At 37.2% G+C, this 22,428-nt stretch overlaps 7 protein-coding genes across 16 annotated transcripts in view; 2 read left to right on the forward strand and 5 right to left on the reverse strand.

The window, feature by feature from the left end:
• The window catches only part of LOC135166102 (uncharacterized protein), a 23,330-nt gene extending 21,299 nt beyond the window's left edge, over positions 1-2,031 (reverse strand). The window contains exons 1-2 of one of the 4 annotated variants that reach the window (XM_064128090.1): positions 1,466-2,031; positions 436-858 (exon numbers count right to left, since the gene is read on the reverse strand). In XM_064128090.1, coding sequence (XP_063984160.1) covers positions 436-685 — 250 coding nt within the window. In that variant the 5' untranslated portion in view covers positions 686-858; positions 1,466-2,031. The remainder of the gene's footprint in view (positions 1-435; positions 859-1,465) is intronic. The other 3 variants (XM_064128089.1, XM_064128092.1, XM_064128093.1) reach the window with 3 other exon arrangements.
• Positions 1-14,019, forward strand: part of LOC135166116 (nose resistant to fluoxetine protein 6) — a 20,211-nt gene extending 6,192 nt beyond the window's left edge. For 2 of the 4 annotated variants that reach the window (XM_064128126.1, XM_064128127.1), the window contains exons 2-9: positions 11,241-11,539; positions 11,616-11,791; positions 11,875-12,032; positions 12,216-12,347; positions 12,461-13,020; positions 13,098-13,578; positions 13,648-13,790; positions 13,851-14,019. In XM_064128126.1, coding sequence (XP_063984196.1) covers positions 11,241-11,539; positions 11,616-11,791; positions 11,875-12,032; positions 12,216-12,347; positions 12,461-13,020; positions 13,098-13,578; positions 13,648-13,790; positions 13,851-13,979 — 2,078 coding nt within the window. In that variant the 3' untranslated portion in view covers positions 13,980-14,019. Of the gene's footprint in view, positions 1-6,570; positions 7,199-11,240; positions 11,540-11,615; positions 11,792-11,874; positions 12,033-12,215; positions 12,348-12,460; positions 13,021-13,097; positions 13,579-13,647; positions 13,791-13,850 lie in introns of those variants that run through there. The other 2 variants (XM_064128124.1, XM_064128125.1) reach the window with 2 other exon arrangements.
• LOC135166197 (uncharacterized) lies at positions 2,820-3,626 on the reverse strand. Its single transcript, XM_064128268.1, has 3 exons — positions 3,491-3,626; positions 3,199-3,419; positions 2,820-3,104 (listed from the first exon to the last, which is right to left on the reverse strand). The coding sequence occupies exons 1-3, from the start codon at positions 3,591-3,593 to the stop codon at positions 2,859-2,861; spliced, it is 570 nt and encodes a 189-aa protein (XP_063984338.1). The 5' UTR covers positions 3,594-3,626; the 3' UTR covers positions 2,820-2,858.
• Positions 3,802-5,049, reverse strand: LOC135166186 (E3 SUMO-protein ligase NSE2-like). The gene is made up of 5 exons (XM_064128254.1): positions 4,895-5,049; positions 4,607-4,818; positions 4,401-4,494; positions 4,136-4,319; positions 3,802-4,054 (listed from the first exon to the last, which is right to left on the reverse strand). Exons 1-5 carry the CDS (start codon positions 4,971-4,973, stop codon positions 3,958-3,960), a joined length of 666 nt encoding a protein of 221 aa, XP_063984324.1. The 5' UTR covers positions 4,974-5,049; the 3' UTR covers positions 3,802-3,957.
• A 137-nt stretch (positions 14,020-14,156) lies between the features above and the next one.
• On the reverse strand, positions 14,157-15,833 carry LOC135166143 (26S proteasome non-ATPase regulatory subunit 5). Its single transcript, XM_064128186.1, has 2 exons — positions 15,649-15,833; positions 14,157-15,574 (listed from the first exon to the last, which is right to left on the reverse strand). Exons 1-2 carry the CDS (start codon positions 15,831-15,833, stop codon positions 14,242-14,244), a joined length of 1,518 nt encoding a protein of 505 aa, XP_063984256.1. The 3' UTR covers positions 14,157-14,241.
• On the forward strand, positions 15,827-17,428 carry LOC135166167 (m7GpppX diphosphatase). The gene is made up of 4 exons (XM_064128227.1): positions 15,827-16,342; positions 16,406-16,551; positions 16,628-16,964; positions 17,034-17,428. The coding sequence occupies exons 1-4, from the start codon at positions 15,973-15,975 to the stop codon at positions 17,207-17,209; spliced, it is 1,029 nt and encodes a 342-aa protein (XP_063984297.1). The 5' UTR covers positions 15,827-15,972; the 3' UTR covers positions 17,210-17,428.
• Positions 17,429-17,806: 378 nt separating this feature from the next.
• LOC135166109 (dyslexia-associated protein KIAA0319) lies at positions 17,807-22,235 on the reverse strand. 4 transcript variants are annotated; one of them, XM_064128108.1, is made up of 6 exons: positions 21,873-22,235; positions 21,325-21,499; positions 18,646-21,239; positions 18,389-18,571; positions 18,027-18,182; positions 17,807-17,945 (listed from the first exon to the last, which is right to left on the reverse strand). In XM_064128108.1, exons 3-5 carry the CDS (start codon positions 21,212-21,214, stop codon positions 18,028-18,030), a joined length of 2,907 nt encoding a protein of 968 aa, XP_063984178.1. In that variant the 5' UTR covers positions 21,215-21,239; positions 21,325-21,499; positions 21,873-22,235; the 3' UTR covers positions 17,807-17,945; position 18,027. The 4 variants fall into 4 exon arrangements, with proteins under 4 accessions (XP_063984178.1, XP_063984175.1, XP_063984176.1 ...); XM_064128105.1 differs by having other exon boundaries at positions 18,027-18,197; XM_064128106.1 differs by lacking the exon at positions 21,873-22,235 and adding an exon at positions 21,710-21,864 and having other exon boundaries at positions 18,027-18,197.
• Between the last annotated feature and the right edge of the window lie 193 nt (positions 22,236-22,428).

Genomic DNA, 22,428 nt, shown 5'->3' on the forward strand with positions numbered 1-22,428 from the left:
TTTAACTTTGCAATTCGTATGCAAACAACTACCGCGTTTTCCGTGATATTAAAAAAAAAAGAACGATTTTTATGGTACGAACAGAACATCTGCTATCAGGGTATTTAGAGCATGTGTTGCGAACAAATAAAATATCTCTAATTGCGGTGGATATTCATTTATGGCTGAGGCTATTGTATTACGTGCATCGAATTAACGGCAAACAACGATTAACGATCAATGAATAAGCACTTGTATCCAATGAAATATTTCAATTGCTGGAATTGTTTGTAATTGATTTGGTTATTCGTCTGTTCTTTCTTAAGAATTGATCGGTATTCGTCCATCAACTGAAAAAGTGTCAATAGCGATTCAATAAATTCTATAAATTGGGATAATATAGCACCGTAGGTACTCGTCTCCCTGTTTCAAAATCAAAAATAAAAAGTAACAAACCATTGGCTCGCAGATCCTCGTGTGTCGGTTGAAAATTTGAGTGCTGATGCTGTATCTGAAAGCCATAGGCAGGAAGCCAAGGATTGGGAGCATTGGCAAGATCCATATCATCAGTCCCATCGATATCAATATATAAATCTGGCACTAGCTGTTCCATTTGTTTCTCCTCCTGGGCAGCAGTTGCCACCGTATCCCCATTGTAACCGTCTTCATCAATGGTTTTGTCAATATTTACTGATAATTCACTCATCTTTGATAGCACACGTACACCTTGTGTGCGTCGACGTAGCCGGGATGACCGAACAACGTCGGTTTTTTCGTTTCCCGGTCGTTAACCGCTCCGTCGAACTGTGAACCCCCTTTCCGCCTTTTCACGAGGGGCTTCATCCTCTTTCGTGCGTATTCAACGTGCTCTCGGCTCTGCTGTATAACAAAATAACTGGTCATTCTTATTTGCTATCGATAAAGACTAGTTTTTTACCGTAGATGAGATCAGAGTTGAGCTAACAATTTTCCTATTGATAAATGAGCTATTAATTTTCACTTTCGGTGATAAAATCAGTCGATAATGCACACAATCATTTCGACTCTAGAATGTACATAATGATGGTAAATAGTATTTCTTTCGTACAATATATTATCTTTGGAATTTCCAGGGGTTTCCCATGTCATGTACCTGGGGAAATAAAAAAAAAAAGGATTTTTTGGTCACCAGGGCATGTAAATAAACTGAACGGTACTGTTGGCCACGCAAATGCCCAAGTCCCGTTCGTAATTGCATTGAAGAACGGGAGACTCATTCTCTTCGACTCCATAAAATTAAATAAATACGTACATTAGAATAAATAAAATCTACAGAGATCAAGGGATGAAAGGGACTTGAAATTATTTGACATCTGTCAAAGATAGCGCACGCGTCATCATCAGATAAATATCTAACCAGACATGCGCATTATCGGTGAAATAAAATTTGAAAATTACCCCGCGGATGAGGGTATGGTGTAAGTTATAAATTGAGATGGATAAATACCTGTCAGCACGCATTACACGTTTATGAATAAATTGAGATCAACACAACAGCTTTGCCACTGTCACTGCATGCACTTGGAGCACTTCACTGTACATCCACAAACGTCACTCTTTCACATGGAGGTTCAGCAGAATCCAAACAGACCGTTGAAGAGAGAAAAATGTATATCAATGGTGCAGTTAACTCAATACTTGGCACCAAATAATGTGTCACTTGTGAATGAATTCCAGTTGATTCACGTTCTTCCCTTTTCTCTGCTTTTTTTTTTCCATCAGTTATTCGTACTCACTTACTCAACATGGCGATGCACACGCGGCGTCTACAAACCACAGACTTTTATCACCACAAAACCAAATTGAGTGTATTCCCAGTGAATGAGTAGATGCTGCTAACAAGACTCAAGTAATTGTTTCACTGAAACAGTGGCCATGAGGCCGGGTTAATGAAATCAATGTTTATTTGGTACCAACAATAGAGTAATCATGGGCTTTTTCAAAGATCAAGGAGTATATACGCAAGTTTTACCGTCAGTCAGTCTAAATACTACAATATACTAGAGAAGTTGGGGGGGCTTTCGCCTTGAAACACCACAGTAAGAGCAGGGGGAGCCGGCCAATATCCCCACTACAGTAACAAACCGGTCACATGGACGATTCACCAACCAATCGGAGTCTCATTCACGATACTTTTATACTGTTTTCATTGCTTACCTCTTCCCTCTCCCTTCGGCCCCTTCTAATTTACTTTTGTCAATTTTCCCTTTCTTCTGTGTATTCTAGATTTTCCAACATCATTGATGACATATTTTTTATTTCTTTCTGCCTTCAATGGTCATTTATTTAATTATTTAAGGCCGATCATTTCTCTACTTTAATTTCGATGGTTTACTCCTCAAAACAGATTGTATGAAAAAATTAAAAAATTAAAATTCAATTATGAAATAAGATAATATTGTTAAATAATTAATTGTGTGTTCTGCGTTTGTACTATTACAGCAAAAAATTCATCCCTCAAGGCTTTTGACTTTTTTTATGAATAAATAATACTACAAAGCTAGATAAAAGATGCATAATACATTATTGTATTGATTGAATTTAGAAAAATAAGGGAGCATCAGATACTGTCTACCAGAAGTATGAAAAAATATTTAAAAAAATAGTGTTATTTACGTAAGGCAATTCACCACCCTCGAGCAACAGTGAAGTATAAAGAAATTGAAATTAATATGTTCAGCAGAACAGAGGAGTTGCTGACAATGTATTGCGATGACGTCATGTCCGCTTCCTCATACTCCTCGTTCCCAGATTTCTCTGTCTTGCTAGCATCTAAAAAAAATACGTTATAATTATCTAATTATAATTACCATGAGTATAAGAGATTGGAAATTTATTGTTTATTGAAAATATAATAAATATACTACAAGTAAATGAATAAAAAAAATAATCGTCGAGGGATGAAAATCAATGGCATTATTTTCATCGTAATCAACGTATTCCGGTTTATCAGTAGCGTCCGGATCCCAGCAATTTTCATCAGCCGACCTAATCAATTCCCTTTGCAAATTTTTCCGTTTCCCTCCGTCAAATGTTATCCACCGCTTTACAGAATGATAATGTCCCAATGATCTCTTTCGTTTTACCTAAAAATTTCAAAGACAAGAAATTGAAGATGAGCGACTTAAACTGACCATAGTCCGTGTATTCGAGAGGTGCAGCCTCAGTTTCTTCATTCACCGTCTCATCCTCAGCGGGAGATTCCTCTGGCTCCTCGTGTGTTTCTTCGACGTCTGATTGCTCCCCTTCGTCCTCACTTTCAGCCTCGGCATCATCACCCTCGGCATGGGCCACGTAACTGCGTTTATTACCTCTCAAAAGCCACAAGTCATCGTAATTTTCGTCTCTCCAGTGTGGATAATCATTATTCATGAGTTGTCGATGAAGAACGATCACGTTATCTGCTCTTTCAGGGGGACATTTATTCATATGTATCAGCTTCCGAGACTAGCTCATATGAGAATCCATTTACCTGTCACTGGAGAGCTACTTTCGACAATTTTTTTATCACACCTGACAACAGTCGTTTCGTGACACAAAATCATCAGCATTCGTACGACTAATAGAAAAAACATATCCTCATTCTTGACATTATCAATCAAATGTACTAAATTAATTGGACCGTTATCGGAATGACGTAATTTACTTCTTGGTTAATTATGTTCCATATCTAAATGACAAAAAAAAGACGTTTAAGCGTGTGAAATTGTCGCTATATGTCTCGAAGAATGTCAACCGATTGAATTGAATAGTTTAATGAGAAGGAAAACTTATTCTCCCGGAGAAATTATAAAAATTAATTTATTCTGCAGTACACGTCACAGTTGAACTCTTATGATTATTCAAGCGTAATCTCTAAATAACTGCTCTCGTGATAACGAACTAGCGACCTTAAAGGAGAGAATGATGAGAATAGAAATAAAAATAATGTATTTATGTTCATGGATTTCTCTCCAAGTACAGTCGAGTAACGATATCAGCACTCAAATGATCCATGCTGAGGAATGTTGAATTACTGCATCCCATCAATGGACATCTGCAATGAGAATGATATTTTCTCGCTGTGCATCCTGAAGAAGCGATGAATTCAAACATTTGCTAATGAATATCTGTTTACCTTGATCTAGCATTACTCTCGATCATTTTGGTAACACTTCCCAGGTCATAAACATGTCCACAAATATCATTCTTCACAGGTTCAATCATCCTCGTTTTGGATATTGGGCAGATAACGTTTAGGGAACTTGTCATGACCATATCATCCTCAGTGTCGTCTGAGGTGCCCTGTTCCCCAGCCAAATCTGCGTAAAATCATTCCAGAACGAGATAAACAACTGACTGAGAGCTCCTAATAAGTTTTCTCATTAATTTCATCAACTTACATTTCATCAATTGATCCATCTGCTGACTGAAGTGCCTCAGGTTATTATTATTTGCTACATTGACTTCAATTCCCTCAACTTTGCTATTATATCTCTGGGAACAAATAGTTAAATTAATTTTGCTATTGACCTAATTTTTAGAGAAGCAATAGTTTGTTGTTCAATGGAAAAGAGGTTTTAAAAAAAATTCGTGTGCATTTACGCACTTTTAAAAGTTTTTCTACATTGACTGGAGTTTTTTTCGATCCTTTTCTTTCATTACTATCTTCATTAGCAGTAGCACGGTGATCACTTCTCTTCAACTCCTGTCGAAAATTAGAAGTAATCTCCTTGAGACCTTTGAATTTTTCTTCCATTTCCGCATAACGTGTCATTTGTAAACGAAGATTGTCCATCATCTCTTGACGACAATCAGCCTCTGAATATTTTCAATAAAATCGAGTGACTTTTGTCTCATTTAACGAAAACAAATTTTATGGTAAATAAATATTTACCGATGTACTGAAGTACGTGGGCAGCTGAAAGCAGGGCTGTGTCAAAAACACTCTTCGAGAATTTTATGTTGTCTGGCATAGTGTTTGTAGTGTTATAAATGTCAAGGGCCAACGCAAAAACGGTAGATTGATCGCGAAATCACAAACAAATAATAAAAATAGGTTATGTAGCTTCAAAAACATGAATACAAAGCCCGCCCGAGGCGGGATCATATCTAGACGTGTTAAACAAGCGCAAGATGGCGACAGTGTAATGATTTGTCTGACTTAGGGATGAGGTAGCTTGACCGTCGGCAACTCCAACGAACGCCAGCAATCTCCAAGGAGATAGGAGATTGCTGGCGCTTATGGAGCCGATTAAACCGCGAAGGTGTCGGTCATTCAATTCCTGAGGGGATTTGCGATTTTTCTAGGGCTCAGGAAATATTCTAAAATCGATTGTTCCGTTTTTCGCGTTTTCCTGAGCTCGTGGGTCCCCTGGGGCAAAAAGCTCAGTCAGCAATCTCCCCGATGATCTGCGAATATTTAAGATGTCATTTTTTCAATTGAGAAATTGAAATAAGTCCCTGGAACTCGCTTTTGAGGGAATGAAATTTTCATAATTGAAAGGGTCTTCGAATGTACTAGCGATTTTACTAGCATCCTCGTCGAGTGTAGCAATGGAAAGAGTAGAAAATATTCCGATGGGTATGTGAAGGAGAAAAAATTTCATAGACGATTTTAGAAACGATTTGTTGCGCTAGACAAAACGTAAATACAGTTTGTGTTATGCAAAATAACAGTGTTTTCAACTATCGATGAAGAGACTCGTTTGTTTTTTCTACGAGGATTAACAGTGAAATTTCCAATACCGATGCAATGCTAAATCATGCGGATATTGAATGTCCTTGATGATTTTCATGGATTCACATATCCTACCTTATGCACATTTATATTCTACTAAGATAAATATTTTTTTATCAATTTTTTTCCGAACTCTGCGAACCTTAAAGCCACAAACTTTAGACGACGGCTTGTTGAATCGATATTGCATAAGAGTACTTGGCTTTTACCGTGACTTGTGACTTTACGAATAATTTTCCCCCATTTCATCTTCCTGGTGATTGCATTTGCACGATCTCTACGACGCCAATCATGGAAAAAGGAGAGTTTTCGTCTTGTTACCAGACCAAACATTATCACGCCATAAATATCCATAAAAAAGAAATTGATATGAAAATTTAATTGTCCGTTTGGTAAAAATTTCCGTTCGTCTTGACCTGATTTGTTTTCAATTGATCATTGATATTCAAAATCAACTGTTCAATAATTATGGGATGTAATTTTTTTTGTTTAAACTGCTGGATAGTCAGGAAGGACGAATCATCAAGGAGGTCCGGTTTTTTCTATAGTAATTGGAGAACGATTCCAGAACGCTCTTCATACGCATTAATTACTTACAAAGACATTTGCACTTTGTTATTTACTGGCTGGAGACAGTAAAAAATGAATGTTACTCACGATCACGCGCTCAGTGAATCTCAAGGGCTCTCTGCGTCCTGGCAATTGCATATATCAACGGGTAGGGCTTTTAAATTTCACTCAACTCTCATCCCCACTTCCAATCCATGTCCAGGTTTACGATTCCACCTCTACATCGAAAGAGTGAGAGACAAGTAAAACCATTTCTCCACCTGCCGTCCGTCTCAAACGTTATAGTTCACCAGTGGCTATTGAACAAAAAACAATTAAGGAGAAATTAAAAAAAAATTGAATAATTCCCCTTGAAAATGACAAGTGAATTAATTAAATATATTTGTAAAATTCGCATGGAAATTTAAAAATGGGAAAAAAGTGAACGTTCATTCTCAGAATTGTTATTTAAAAACTGTGAGTTCCTGCTTCTCCAACTTTGATAAATTCTGGTAAATAATACAGATCTAATATGATGAATTGAAAGCTCCTAAGACAACATGAGAAGGATCCGCAGTGTTAGAATGAGTTTAAAGTGCACATTGTTTTGTTTCCTTGCCATCGGAGTGTTTGGTGAGGAAGATCTAAGGACTTCCACTAAGTTAAGTTTGTCATTCAATGGTAATAACGAGGCAGATACAACTGTACATAAACCGAGAAGTTTACCGGATGTTCGAGTTAACAGGTCAGATTATAGTTGGTACACGATAGCTGAAAGATTGGATGTATTCAGCTCCAAAAATCTTGAGAAACATTGGGAGGAAAATAAATATCCAGTTGGCGCACAGTGTCAAAAGGATATAACACGGTACCTCGTGGGCCTGAGGAATCACGAAATTTGGGCTCTAAAAGGTATCTACATTTATAAATATTCAAATTCTTAAGTGTAAGAATTCACTCCTACGAAATTAATTGCGATATACCTAGGGACGAAGAGACACCGCCGATTTAATAAAAAAAAATCACTTTATTACGAGACCGCGGGGATTTGCAGAATTGATTCACACGAGATTGGGGAATTTGTCGTAGTCATATGGAAGTGAAAGTTTGTAGATCTTACGATTGATTATTTTCGGCAAGCCAAATCGGAGGGCACCGCTATCCATCGGACGCTTTCTCCGAGGACAAACCCGGAGCAGGGGCCAGTGAATAACACTAGTCGTTGTTTTATTCAGACCAATTTCCTGTAAAATATAAGGTCACGTAATTATATCCTGGAATTACTAATAATTTCATGGAAATTATTGCCACAACAATATCATTCCAATCAATTTTTTTCCTCACTCGATGCACAAAAGCCTGCGATTCTAGGGTGAACAGTATCAATTTTGCTGGAGAAATAGGTATCTAGCTAAACAATAAGTGAAATGAAAAGGGAAAGAGGAATTACTTGCGAGCGTGCGGACACTACCTTGCACGTCATTCTGGGCTGTATTCGTTTGCCTACTTTCATTCACGAGATTTCACTTTTAGCAGACACAAGAGGAGTACTCACGTACAAAATGCTCATGCTCCGTACCTCATCGTCGTGGAATTCCCCAGGATGCATCAAATCATATCCGGCAATAATAATTTTCTGCAGCAGTCATTGCTTCAATTTAATTCTCTCTTTCTTTTCGCGTGTCAAAATCACTGTAATTGCAATGAAACTCTCTTATATTTCATTATTTGATGGAACACCTCCTACACCTATACTCATTCCTGTCAAAATTGCATAGAAAAATTCATATGTTGGTTTCATGAATTGTTTAATCGCTCACACAGTCGCAGATCGTGAACTATAGAATTTGATCATCAAAAGACAAATTAATTTTTCATGTTTGTGGGGGAAAGGAAAAAATTGTAGGTCCTGACAAACTAATAAAAATATCTTGAAATATTATAAAGGATGAGTGGGTTGAATAATTGCATTATGAAAAAAATTCGGTATAATTATGAAAGCGTCACCTATTTACACCCGCGAAGCTCATTCGCTGCTATGTAGATTAAATAACTCCAGTGGGGAGAAAAGTTAATGCCCTGGAGTCACGCTTTTGCAGCTGGTAATCCGGTGCGCTGTAATGAATGAGAAAGTTGTCATTTGGGGATCTTACGAGTGCCTTCTCCTATTATATACTTTTTTTTTCATTTGAGAATTCTAAATAAATCTTCGCTCTATTAACAAATTTTTGCTCTATTAACTTGACAACTCTTCGATTTTTTATCAATTTTTGGGAGGATACGATAGAACGTTTAAATTTCCCAGTTTTCATTGTTGATTTTTTACATTAAATTTGCATCGTCTCACTTGTCTGAGTCTAATGACCATATTTTTCTTTTACATAACAAACGGCTTATTATTGATAGTAGCCAATGCTACTTATTAATGTCGCAATCTATTTTCATCTGTCGTCATCGTGAAGAGTATATTAATTTGAAATTATACCTTGGATATAAATGTATCGTATTTGTTTCAGTATTTCGTATCGAATACGTAAAGTCAGGTGACTTTTTCTGTTGATCGATTGATCTTCATATGGAGACAGCATTACAATGCGCAAAAAATATCGGGAGAAAAGCAAGTGACTGAGGTGTTTCATAATCAATTTCATGGAACACTAAATTTGATTGTTTCATTATCGAATACATTTACAACTCAAGGCCATATCAACTTATACCTAGGGATTTTGGATCCAATGAGTATTACATAGTAAATTGTATTTTCCCATCGACAATAACCGGAATTATTTAAACAGCTGTCAATTAGTTTTCTCTCTACTCTCGTGGACTTTTTCACCAAAGTGTCATCTCATCTTGAATAATAATTCCAACATTTATTCCTTTCCCATTAAAATTGTTCATTAGTTCATTCGTACAGTCACTTTTGAGCTATAAATGATGATTTTTATTTTTAACATCCAGTATTAGTACAGTTTCGACGGCCTTTCTCCTGTCAAAAATGTACTTTCACCAGTTCAAAAGTCATAATGACTCATTTCTACTTGAAATTCCCAGCCCCCAATCAACCGCTATCATATGCACCCACCCAATAAATATTTTTGATTGGCCAGATATTATTTAATAACTGATCTGTGCAATTTGAGCAATGAAATGGCCCGTGAACTTTATTCCTACGGCACAGAAACCTCGACAGTGAACGCGTAATGTCTGATGTGGACACTGTTCTATCGAGATAAACCGGTTGGTTTCTGAACTTTCAAGTTTATTCATTATGACCTCAACTAACGGATGACCAGATATGCTATTAGACCGGAATACTCAAAATTATTCAAATTCAAATCATACCTAATTCTTGTCATATTTTTCACCGTTCAACGGACATGACACTCACTTTCTACTCACTTTCCTTCCCATACCATACGGTATGACACGGAATAGTGATAGAATTAAAGAATTCAATGTCACATACTCATTCATGATATTCACGAAAGAATTTACATTAAATAAATTGGGCCAATTCTATATAACTCCCAAAATATATAATTTCCCCTCTGGATAATTATAAATTAAAAATCCCTCTATTTGACATAAACAATGTTTGGAATTGTCCTCATAATTTTTTAATTAGTAAAAGAAAAATTTTACCAAATCATCTCGGTATGTGGTGTTGTCGGAAGTTAATTAATTAAGGAAAAGTCCCGGAAATTAGCACATGCGAAGGGCCTTTTCAAGCACTTGTGAACAAAAAATCATTAAATGCAACAAAAGTCACGTGCAATTTTAAACTTGACTTTACAAAGTATTGACAATTCAGCTCTTGTTTGAGACAATGTCAGCCGGCATTCACTCTGAATTACTAATGAGCAATACAATTTTTTTTTATCCACTGTTATTCAGACGATCCAGAGCAGCTAATCTCTGGCAAAATGTAATTCCCCCGATTACGTTAGTACAGACGTAAAATTAATATTAAGTAACGAAATTAACTCGTAATAGGTGTATCATTGGTACACAACTTTCACACAATCAGCGTCGATCACGTAATATGAAATGAAATTGCAGCGATTCTACTTCATTGAAGATGTTTTTGAATGAGAAAATACATAGTAGTAACAAAATTAATGGTTTGTAGAGCATTTCGTGAAGAGGATAAACTGATAAATAATATATTGACTGAATTTTCACTGCTAGTGCAATAACAAGGAAAGAAAGGGGCGTTGATGTGAAGGTGTGCGGGTATGCTGTGATAGTATGGATAAATCTCGCAATATCCAAGTTGTTACTGACGTAACACAACGTGTTATTAAGCATGTTGGGAAGTCAGAGGGGGTAGAAAGAGAGTAACAAGGACCTGCAGGCAAACCATAAGCCTCCCCCGGCTATTAGATAATATACAACTTACTTCCCGAATAGAAAGTCCTTGCTCCATCCAAAGTGCACGTGACGTTCTTTGTTGAAATACATTATATTGATTATACGTTGATTATTACATGATGTATTCAATCACTTGGAATAATATTTTACAGTCCTCGCGAGCTGAAGAGTTCCCTCGAAGCTGCTAGTATTTAAAAAAAAATTTCTTTCTGTAAAATAGACACAAAAAATTTCGAAAAATTGGTAACGACCACTTAAACTTACCAGGGAAATATCGTAAAGGCCAAAGTGCGGAGAAATTCTGTGAAATTTGTCTTTTTATTGGAGAAAGTAAAGTGCCGCTCCTCAGCTGGGATTTCAATGGCCAAAATTTTTCAACTCTTTGTCATAATCGCGAGAACTGGTTGTCGAATGCCTATGAGACGAGCAGAGAAATATCTGAATTTGTGATGACCCACTTGTTGCTGCGACAGACGGAAACTTTCCCCCAATTCGAGTCGTCACAATTTCCGGTCTAATTTAATGGCTCTCTCGTCTTTATGTGGACTAGTAGTTGATTAGTCTTTATCGATCATTGCAGCTGATGATGCATCAGGAAGGTACACAGCCGGTTTCTTTTGGGGTAATTCGTACTTCATGGGATCTGCAACAGAATGCGAATACATTGGATACGATTATTCGAAGAAAAATGAAAAATTTCTGTCAGTTGAATCGATTAACGAGGTACAGGAGTTTAATGAACAGCCCAAGATGAAGGTGAAAGTCAATAAGGGATTATCGGGAAGTCGTTTATCGTACAAAGTCCCAGATACACCTCCATACAAACTAGGATTCTTCATGATGACCATCTCGATCAATGACACCATTATCTCGCCAGTTGTGAGAATAATTGACTCAATTATTGACTAAATTAGATTTTTACATCAGAATTATAATCGTAATGTCGATTTTCTAGACAAGAACAATACAATTGGGTGTCTGTCTTCCATTTTCCTGCACCGCTCAAGACATGTTTACCATAGGAAAATTATCAGCTAGTGAAACGGCCTTGAGGCATTCATTCATAGAAAAAGTTCGAGATCAGCACAATTATTACGACATCTATCAAGATCCTGCCTTCTGGGCATTGTTGTAAGTAATCCATAAACATTAGTACTTCATCAACAACTTGGTCAGTGAAAAGTTTAATAAAAATCTATTTGTCCTGTTTTCAGTGGTTCTACGATTTTTGTTGTTATTTTAATGATAATTGGAACAGCTTATGATTACTATTTGTCCTTCAAAGTGTCTCAAAGACGAGCTGCTTTTTACGACTCGGAGAAGCATACGAAACTAGAGCAAGGTATAAATGATCATCATAAAAAATCAAACGGTAAGAAAAAATGCATAAATCACCAAAGTATAAGATATTGTACGTCATTCCTCAATTCTTATCCTCACATTATAAATGGAAAAATATGTATAACATCAATTAAACAATCTCATTAACAACTGACCAACTGACTCGACAGACGACAATAGTCAGTCTAGTGACACGATATGTTGTGTTAGGTAGAATTTGACGGTAAGATCTACATACCTGTTCCAGTGGGAGATGCCGTCGGTACTCTTGTGGTTAGTCCAGTGAACAATAATAACGATCATGAGACGAGCATTTCACCTACAGGGACTACCATTCAACAGCTCAGTGAGTGCCCATCTGCAAGTCCCATCACTCTGGACTGAATAAAAAAATATCCAGTAGATAAAAATGAATTTATGTAATATAATTTGAGAATCACAACACGTACACGTTTTCAGATGTTTGTGAAGAACTACTTCTGTCGTTCTCGGTCCGAGAGAACATGAGGACTATCTGTGATCCTGGGGTTGGGAGAGATACGATCAGTACAATTCATGGACTGAGGGCCATTTCGATGGGCTGGGTAATTCTAGGACACACTTGCATCGTTATCTTCAAGTACTCGGACAATATGGAGTATCGAAAAGTCGTTGAGAAGAGATTCCTCTTCCAGACAATCACCAATGGAGCCTTCAGTGTGGATACATTTTTCTTCATGGGTGGCTTACTTGTCGCTTACTTATTTTTTCGTACAAATGCAATGGGAGATCTGAATAAATTGACTCAGGGAACTCGAGGATTGGTCGCCGGATTTTTAAAGTTCATTGGGCTCTTGCTCTATCGTTTTTGTCGGCTTACTACACCGTATATGTACGTTTTGGGAGTTGTTCAGGTCGCCATGAAGTGGTTCCATGCCAATTCCGTTTTTGAACCGCCAACACCGGACCACGAAAACTGTCCAAACTATTGGTGGAGGAATTTACTGTACATCAATACCCTATTTCCCGTGGACGAAATGGTAGTTAATTAATTAGAATATTATTACCAATTTTCTGGAGTGATAATGATGATTAATTGAACAGAATTGAATTCTAGTGTATGCTTTGGAGCTGGTACGTAGCAGACGATACCCAATTCTACATTGTCGGTGCGGTAATCCTTGTAATTGCAACAAACCACTTGAAAGTAGCAGCTTTCTCAGTTGTTACACTAATGGTGAGCTCATGGCTGACAACAGGATACATAGCACTGGTGAATAATCATATGCCCAGCTCGGATGACCCATTAGCACTGTTCGATAAAATTTACGATAAACCATGGACAAGACTGGGCCCTTACCTCATTGGAATGTCCGTTGGATACTTTTTATTCAAGACTGATTGTAAAGTCAAAATGTCAAGAACAACTGTTGTCGTTGGCTGGCTCTTGTCATCGGCATGTTTATTGAGTTTACTCTATGGATTGTACGAAGCTGAGTTATCACCGATCACAGCTGCTGCCTATTCATCATTGAGTCACAGTGCATGGGCACTTGGACTAGCTTGGATCGTTGTTGCCTGCAGCACCGGATATGGCGGTAACACTATCATCCTCAAATCCATTATTATAATTCGACAAGCCATTAATATTTTATTAATTATTACAGGATGGGTCAATAAAATTCTTTCAGCACCAATTCTGTATCCCTTCAGTAGAGTCACATATTGTGCATATTTAGTTCATCCAATGATTATTCGGTTAACTGCTATGAATTTGGATTCACCATTTCATCTGGGAAAGGATACAGTGGTGAGTTTATCACGAATAATTGAGAAAATTAGACAAATATTTATTTTTATTGAATTTCAGGTTGTAACATTCATCGGACAGGTTGTCCTGTCCTACATTGTTTCATTTGCTGTATCCCTGTCATTTGAGGCGCCTATTGTTAGTATGCTTAAGATCCTGTCACCCAAAAAGAAGAAAAGAATTCAATGAATTCGTAATTATTATTAAAATAATAATTTATGTGTACAATGCAGTCGATGCATCCAATGATATTTGTAAAACAATATTAATAATTTTATCTCCGCTATTATTATTATTATTATTATTATTATTATTATTATTATTAACCGCAAGTATGAATAAATTATTTTCTTAAAATACTGAATATTCTTTGTAATTTGGATTTATTTACAAAAGTTTAACAACTTAAGGATGAATGACATGGAATTATTATAGTTTGTTAATATAATTTTCACAACGTTGATTCTGTTGCAACTTCTGTATCGAAATACATGTGGAACGGTCCCTCTCGAATGAATAATTGAAGTCGCTGTAGGGTAGAACTGTCAAAAATATCGAGAGTTGCATCACCAAGATTCTTAACAATTTTATATTTGATGTCTTTACAACAGCTGAAGGTTTCAGTATTTCGATCCAATAAGAATTCGATTAAACCAGGCATGGTAGCGATATATTGTTGTCCCCACTCTTGGGAAGCAACTTCTTGAAGTACTTGCATGCTCGCGAATTTAATATCCGGAAATGGTTGCTTACAAAGATTGGCAATTAATTTGAGGGGTTCACAGTGAAGCATGTCAAACCAGCATTTAGTCAGGGACAAAATTCTGTTGTCCTGTTTGGATTTGTCAACGTGAATTATTAGTGCCAGGTTATCTAATCCGCTTAGTCGTAGTTCAGTCGGAAGTTTGTCGATAATTTCACCGATTCTTTTCATCATCCTTGGCATAACATCTCCGAGGGATTCCAGTGCATATTTTCCGTCTGCCATTACCGCTATGTTCCCAAGGGTGTCTAAGGCATTGGTCAAGAGAACGAAATCATCGCCTTCGATGATTTCGAAAAGTGGGTAGATAACAGCAGGATATTTAGCGAATGTTTCACTAGGACGATTCTTTGCGACGTAACCGAAGAATTTCATCAATCCGGGAATGAGTACGTTTGATAGGGGATTTTCATTGGCTTTCGCTATTTTATCGGCCATTTTTTTCAATACGTCTCTCTCCTCGAGGTAACTTAAACCGCCCTCATTGCTGGCCAGCTCTGTCATCGCTTCTAGAGCATTTAATTGAAGGAGGACATCGGGGGAATCCAGAACCTCCAGGAGGCTTGTCAAAAATCCAGAATTGACAGAGGCCTCTAACCCCTTTTCTGATGAACTCGCAATGTCAACAATGACTTCATAAACCCGAAAGGTTGTTGTATCATTTTTGGCAACGAGTCGAGCTAATGTTCTCAATAAATCACCTCTGTAAATAATGTTGATACCTTCTGGGGTACGTCCCACCTTCTTGATCGTGTCCATCGCCATCAATCCGACCCTGAGAACTTCATCTCCAATTGTTTCAATCAATCGAAGTAGTAGTTTCATGTCGTCTATAAGTCGTTTCACTTGGTCAGAATCGTTTGACATTTTGTTGAGCTCTTCGAGAACTATGAATTTCACTTCTGAATGTGGATGAGCCAGGCTTTCGTACATTTCCAGTGAATGACGTTTGTAAACATCGCCGGGTTCGCAAGCCTCGAATAAAAAATTCAGAGTCTTGCAGACCTCTTCGATGTAAGTGCTGCAAATTAATAATTAATTCAGAAAATAGGTAATTAGGGGCTTAAGTCAAATGCGCCATGTCATTTTGGGTACCTGTTATTGGAGGTTAGTTCGTGGAAAAACCAGCCCAGATCCACATTGCAAGCGATATTTTCCAACTCCCTAGACGGCAAATGGGATATTTTTACGAATAATTCACCCATAACTTTTTCTTTTTCTTCGTCATCGTTTAATCCCGATAATTGTTCGATTTTACGTTTGCACCAGTCAACCATCATTCTGAGTTGAATGCACACAAGTATACGAAGAATAATGCGTGTGCGAGAGTTTTTTGTCAGTCAGAATTAGTGCATCAGTGGTGGTATATACATACGAGGGATACATACATATATACATCTTCATAAAGTGAGTTTGAAGATGGCGGATACTGGAAGCCAACAGTTCAATGACGAGTGTTGTCCCAAAAAAACACAAAAGATGGACAATACACCTAATGAAGTTGAGGAAATAAACGATACTATTGACGATGTAGACGAATTTCTCCAAGAAGCGAATTTTCAAGTGACAAAGATACTGCGAAATGACACAACGAATAAACGAATTGCAGTGCAAGGGTTATTCAAGGGAAAGAACGAAGACGCTCTCATTATTTTAGAGAAAAAAATATTCCCAGAGGAACCAGAGGTTCTCCAACAGGGATTTTTCGAGAGCAATTCTACGTCAAAAAAAATCTATCGTAATGATGTTTATCGTGGATATGATTGGTTTCCAATGCAACAACATAATGGTAACAAGTTTTAATTGTTTAAAAATTCACCTGCTGTGATGATGATAATAATTCTTTTTTTAGGATTAAATGTGTCAATCACATATCCAGCTACGCAAAAGCACATTGAAAAATGGACACCACCGGAATATTATTTGGTGGAAGAGACTCCAGAGTTATATGAAAATGTAACTCTACCGAAGCTCCTCGAAGAGCCATTTTCATTGCAGGTAAATTGAGCAAAACTCTATCAGAAATTGGGCGTTACAAAAATAATTTAATGTTGTTTTTTTTTGCCATTTCCAGTGGGTTGATAATATTTTGAATGGCACAGCTGAAGTGGACAGGATAATATATAACGACCCAGACAAGGATCTAGGCTTTGTCTTGACAAAAGATCTCAAATGGGACGATCAAATTCGAACGCTCTATTTATTAGCGATACCGAGACAAAGAATACGTTCAATTCGAGAATTAAATGAGACTCATTTGCCATTACTGAAAAATATCAGAGAAAATGCTTGCAAGGCCATTGAAGAGCAATACAAAATACCGAGATCACAGTTGAAAATTTTCTTCCATTATCAGCCAACTTTTTACCACCTCCACGTACACTTCACAAGTTTTGCAGTCGAGAATGCCGGTAAATGATCAATATTCCAAGAACTCAAGTCAATCGTGAAATTACTCATTTAATTTTTGTTTTTATCAGGTGCCATTGTCGAGAGAGCCCACTTGCTTACAACAGTGATTAATAATATTGAAATGATGCCAGACTATTATCAAAAAGCAGTCCTGTCATTTCGGGTCCCAAAATTATCGTTATTTACGCCGTACAGTGCCTACTTGGAGAAGAAACAACAGCCGGAAAATCACGAGGTTGACTAATGTTCATGAAAGGGCATTAATTAAATCAGTAGAAACGTACACTATCACGTGCTTCAAAATAATTATGGACAATTGAATTTTTATTGACAGAAGACACTAGCATTCCTCATCTCATTTGAAAAACAAAAGTAAATTTTGGCATCATTAACAATTAATACTTTTGTACAATTGTCGAATTTATATTTTGATAAATATATAATCTTCTCGTATCTTCTGCAATTGTTGTTTATATTACCCAATTAATTCCGATACCTGGAATAAATTCATATAAGAATTTCTCCTCTCATGATGTTATATACTAAAATATCTATATGCATATATAAAAAAAGAGACGAGTGTATGTTCAAATTAAATCTAAGGGCACACTAATCTTTAGGCTTTGATTTCATCACAATTACACACAATTATATGTCTATATTAAAATACAGAAAATATTGTATACTCATATGGGAATGTTATTCGACAAAACGATACGAAAAATTACACCGAAAGTTATGAATTTACACAACTAAAAATTATTTTAGACTCTTGATTTGTTTTTTTTTTGTTGAATTTGATTGAGTTGATTAATTATGCATAAGTAGCCATTGTGTTTATCACGATATCACCATTTTCATCATACTGTTGTGAAGAGTCTTATCATCCATTGATTGACTAGTAGTTGTGGTTCCTTTGGCTTATTTACCTCACAAAGTGTGCGTTTCACCACTGACGCAATACAGCCATTTGTCTAATTCTGTAAAACGAATAAGTACAAGTGCTTCGTATAATGAATTCAGCATAATAATGAACAGGAGAGAATTATAATTTTTTTTACCTCATGTTTTAATTCGGGAGCCACTTTTGATAAAGCCATTTCGACTCTTTCCATTTCTTATGGGTATATTACCGTTATGTTTGTTCTTCCGGTGTTCGAATAATACATCGTCAGAGTCGGTATCAGATTCTGATAATACCATTTTGTGGGTTGAAACTGGAAGAAGACCGTCTGCAGATTAACATAAGTAGTCTGATTGTTTCACGCTATTGCACGATATCTCTACATATATTTTCTGTACGGTTACAAATTATTTTATCTCATGAATTAAGAAGATGAGTTATAAATGTAAAAATGTTATGTAAATTATTGGATTTTAGTGTCTCGAAATGTATAAAATCCATGGTCCATGTTAAACGTACATGCACTACCATCATCCTCTGGCTCTGGTTGGAGGAGTGAGTAACGCGCTGGCTTCTTTTTCAGTCGTGAATGTCGTTTACCCGCACAAATTCTGTGACACAGGCATAAAATACCCCAGGCCAAGCCAATCCAGCAGACAATGAGAGACATGAGGGCGATTATCACGTAGAGAATACTCCAATCTGTTATTATATGTCTCATTAACAAAATAATATCAAACAAATCAACATGAAAAAGCTGGATAATATAAAATTACCGCAATTGGATTCGCCATTTCCAAAATACTTTTGAATAAGATTCTGCATCCAAAAAGCCTGACAAAGGCATTGTCTGGACTCTTCATCGCATACCCCATGCCCTGAACAATTATTCTGACAAATAGCAGTGTCAATCGATGCAACAGATACCTGAAGAAGCCCTGAATCTTGCCACAATTTTTCTTTCAGGCGTTGCACAACCTCCACTCCTGGTATTGAATTTTTTTTCCCTCTTTCCTGGACATAAAATACCAACCTAGCACGTCCCGTTCTCTGTTCTGCTCTGACATCTCTCATAACAATAACAACTTCTTCTCTCAAGAGCATTTGTAGCTTCAAGACCAGAGAATCCTTCTGGGATTCGGTCAACGAATGTGCCTCGATGTTCAATGTCAACTCAACCAGATGACTGAGTTGGGGATCTGGTTTTACGATAACCGAAGCGATATCTTCGGAGAAAAAACCATCGTCATCAGTTACTTTCAACTTGAACACGTAGCGACCTGGCAGAACATCGCTAATCATGAGAACTGGCGAATCATCAGTGCCTTCGATAATATTTCCAACAGCTAAACTCGTTGGATCTCGCGTCCAGTGCCATTTTCTAATCATCAAATCATCGGTGGACTCAGATCCGTTGATAATTAAAGCATTAACAGGTGCCACGAGAACCTGATCACCTCCGGCATTTGCCTTTGGCGGTGCATTTTTATTCTGCGTCACTTTGACTTTAACAACGTCCGAGTCCTTATTACCATTATCATCGATAACCGTCAATTTGAAGTTATAATCTCCTTTTGTTAATTTTGTGATATTTGTTATCGACTCATTGGCCGCGGAAAATTGTACTCTAGAGGGACCATTGAGTTGTTGCCAATGATATGAGACAATTTTAATGTCATCCATACTCCTGGTACCATTCAGTAATGCTTGAGTGTCGGGCAGTGCTATCGTAACATCATCACCAGCATCAGCTTTTGGGGGTTTATTTGTCGGTGGTTTAACAAAAACATGAACTTCAGCAGTTGACGATTGTTCAGAATCATCGGTGACTTTGAGAACGAATGTGTACATGCCCTCCTCAAGATTTGACAATTGTAAGTACGGAGTTCTCGTATTTTGCATGTCAACAGCTTTGTTCTGATCAGAGAGACTTTTTGTCCACTCCCAACTGGCGATTCCCCTGTCATCAGTGCTTAAATTACCATTGAGTGTTAATGTATTCTGAGGTAGATAAATTATTATGTCTTGACCAGCATTTGCACTTGGAGGATAATCGGTGACTTTAAGTACAGTTATATTCGCCAATGTTGAATTGGAAATGTTGTCAGAATCCTCAACAGTCAATTTAAATGTATAATTACCAGCTATTAAATTATCAAGCTGTAGTGTAGGTGTATCGACTAGATTTGCTTGATAGCCTATTGGTCCCTGTTGAAGCTCCCAATGATAAGATTTTATTTTGTCATCGTCTTTACTTGCTGATGCATCGAGAACAGCCCCGGTATTTGGTAATTTGACAATTTGAGAGGCCGGTGAAACAATGGCTATGGGGGACTGATTAATTCTCTTCGGTGGGAGAACACTGACATTAGCATATGCTTTTCCAAACGCTGTTGGACTATTTACTGTCACTAGAAACCTGTACAAACCCTCCGATAAATTGCTGAGCTTAACAGTCGATCTATTTTGGTCGGTCATTGTTCCGGTGTGTCCCTCGGGTTGACTTAACAAACTCCAGGCGTAATTATAGTGCTCATTACCGTGCTCAGCAGGTACAGTAAATGCTGATAGTGTCACTGAATTGTCTGGCAGACGAACTTCTTTCGATACAGCGGAAACTATTAATTGTTTAAGGGGTGGTTTTACATCAGGCGTTAACGATGATACTTTTAACATCGATGGCTCAACATTTCCCGACAAATCTCCTGGATTTATTGAATCAATTTCACTGCAAATGTCGGCGATATTTCTTTTGAAACCTATTGCACATTCACAAAGTCCTTCATCACTTTTTTCATGCTTTGCACAAACTTCATTCTCTTGACATTCCGATCTGTCCAAACATGTCACTGACCGAAACATTATGTGATCTCTGATGGCGGGAGTTTGCATCAGCAGTGGTGCATTAACTTCATCCAGTAAATCACTCCAATTTATATCCTCATCATCTTCAACGGGTTTCACTAATACCATGCTGGGGGGATCAGGCAGACCTGATAATTCAGCTCGATACAGTGGTGTACACATTTTCGAGCTTCGGCATTGCACATGGTAACAAGTATTATTGTGCATCAGTGCTACGTGACAGTTTACCTCTGAGCAACATGTATCAACACAGTGTTTCAACCCTATTACGTAGGGCTTTTTTGTGAATATACCGTATGTTAAATTGCCTCGTGGAGTATAACTTGTAAAAACGTGGGGAAAGAGACTGGGGCACAGAAGTTGGGGAAAAGATTCTGTGTCCCAGCTATTGTACGATCCAAGGCAACTGCATACAAGGCATTGGAGAAACACCAACAATCCAATTACACTCACTCCCTTGATTTTTTCCTCCTCCTTCATTTTCGGAATGTTTAACAGTTGCTATCTGTCGTACAAATAAATCCTCTTACATCACAGTAGATGAACGTTGAATAATTTTTCCTCAATACGTAAATATATAAACCACTCACCGGTTGAAATACTTTATCATATAATAAAGTCGTATTCGCTGTCCGGTATCAGCGTTGTTAGTGTCTGAAGAGTCTCTCGGTGACGAAATGTGGAGCTTTTCAATGGATTAACAATTGTCGTACTTTGTGGGAGTGACAGATCGACCATTAGCATAACAGATGTTGATCCCTTTTTCTGAAAATAAATCCAGTGAAATGAGAAAGAGGCGAGTAATATGCAAAGCCTCGAAAGCCAAATACACAACTATCCAACGCACAGGCAGAAAGCTTAACATAAATTAACAGCACACTAATACGACTACATTGCCATGTAATTATTTTTTATCAATAGTCTAGGGAAACTTAATCGAGACATTGAAATGCACCATAGGGGTAATTATCATACTTCCTGGAGCGGGCGGGATGTAGAGTAAACCACCAGCAAAATGTGTTCACGATAAGCCAGCATACATTGCATTTGCATTGTTTTTTTTTTTCTCTCTTCCTCACATTTTTAGTTTAATGTTAAATGCTACGAATTGCTCTGCAATTTTATCAATTTCACTTACGGCATCTTCACTTGTGGCGTAATCATTGTAAATAAATGCACATGTTGGCTTTCCCACCTGTCATCGGCCCTCGGTTTTCCATTTATATTCCCAGAATTTTTACACTAAAGTGTGACCTTGTGTCCATATGTATATGTACAAACACATTGCTGTCAAATCTTGAGCGACAAACGTCTGATTCGTGGAATAATCAAAGGGCGCCATCTTGGGGGCACTCATACAGCTGGCGAAATAACATTGGGATGACTATTTGTTAAGAAAAATTGAGTATTTTCTATTTATGATTTTTTATAGAATATTTTGACACAAATGTAACTGCCAATTGTGACGAGATAATAACACTGTCTCACAATAAATGTTTCAGGTGGGAAATAATAATTTTCAAAACCGGTATAAACTTTTATAATTATTTTACTTGTCTAGAAATCTAATTGTTCCTTCGAATATATACAAATATTTATTAATGGGTCATTTGTGTGTATTTATACCGCATAGTTCGGATTAAATTGCACAGCAAAATCAGTATATTTACATTAAAAATGACAAACATATGCGC

Source organism: Diachasmimorpha longicaudata, chromosome 9 (genome assembly GCF_034640455.1).
Source record: "Diachasmimorpha longicaudata isolate KC_UGA_2023 chromosome 9, iyDiaLong2, whole genome shotgun sequence".
In the NCBI taxonomy this organism is placed as follows: domain Eukaryota; kingdom Metazoa; phylum Arthropoda; class Insecta; order Hymenoptera; family Braconidae; genus Diachasmimorpha; species Diachasmimorpha longicaudata.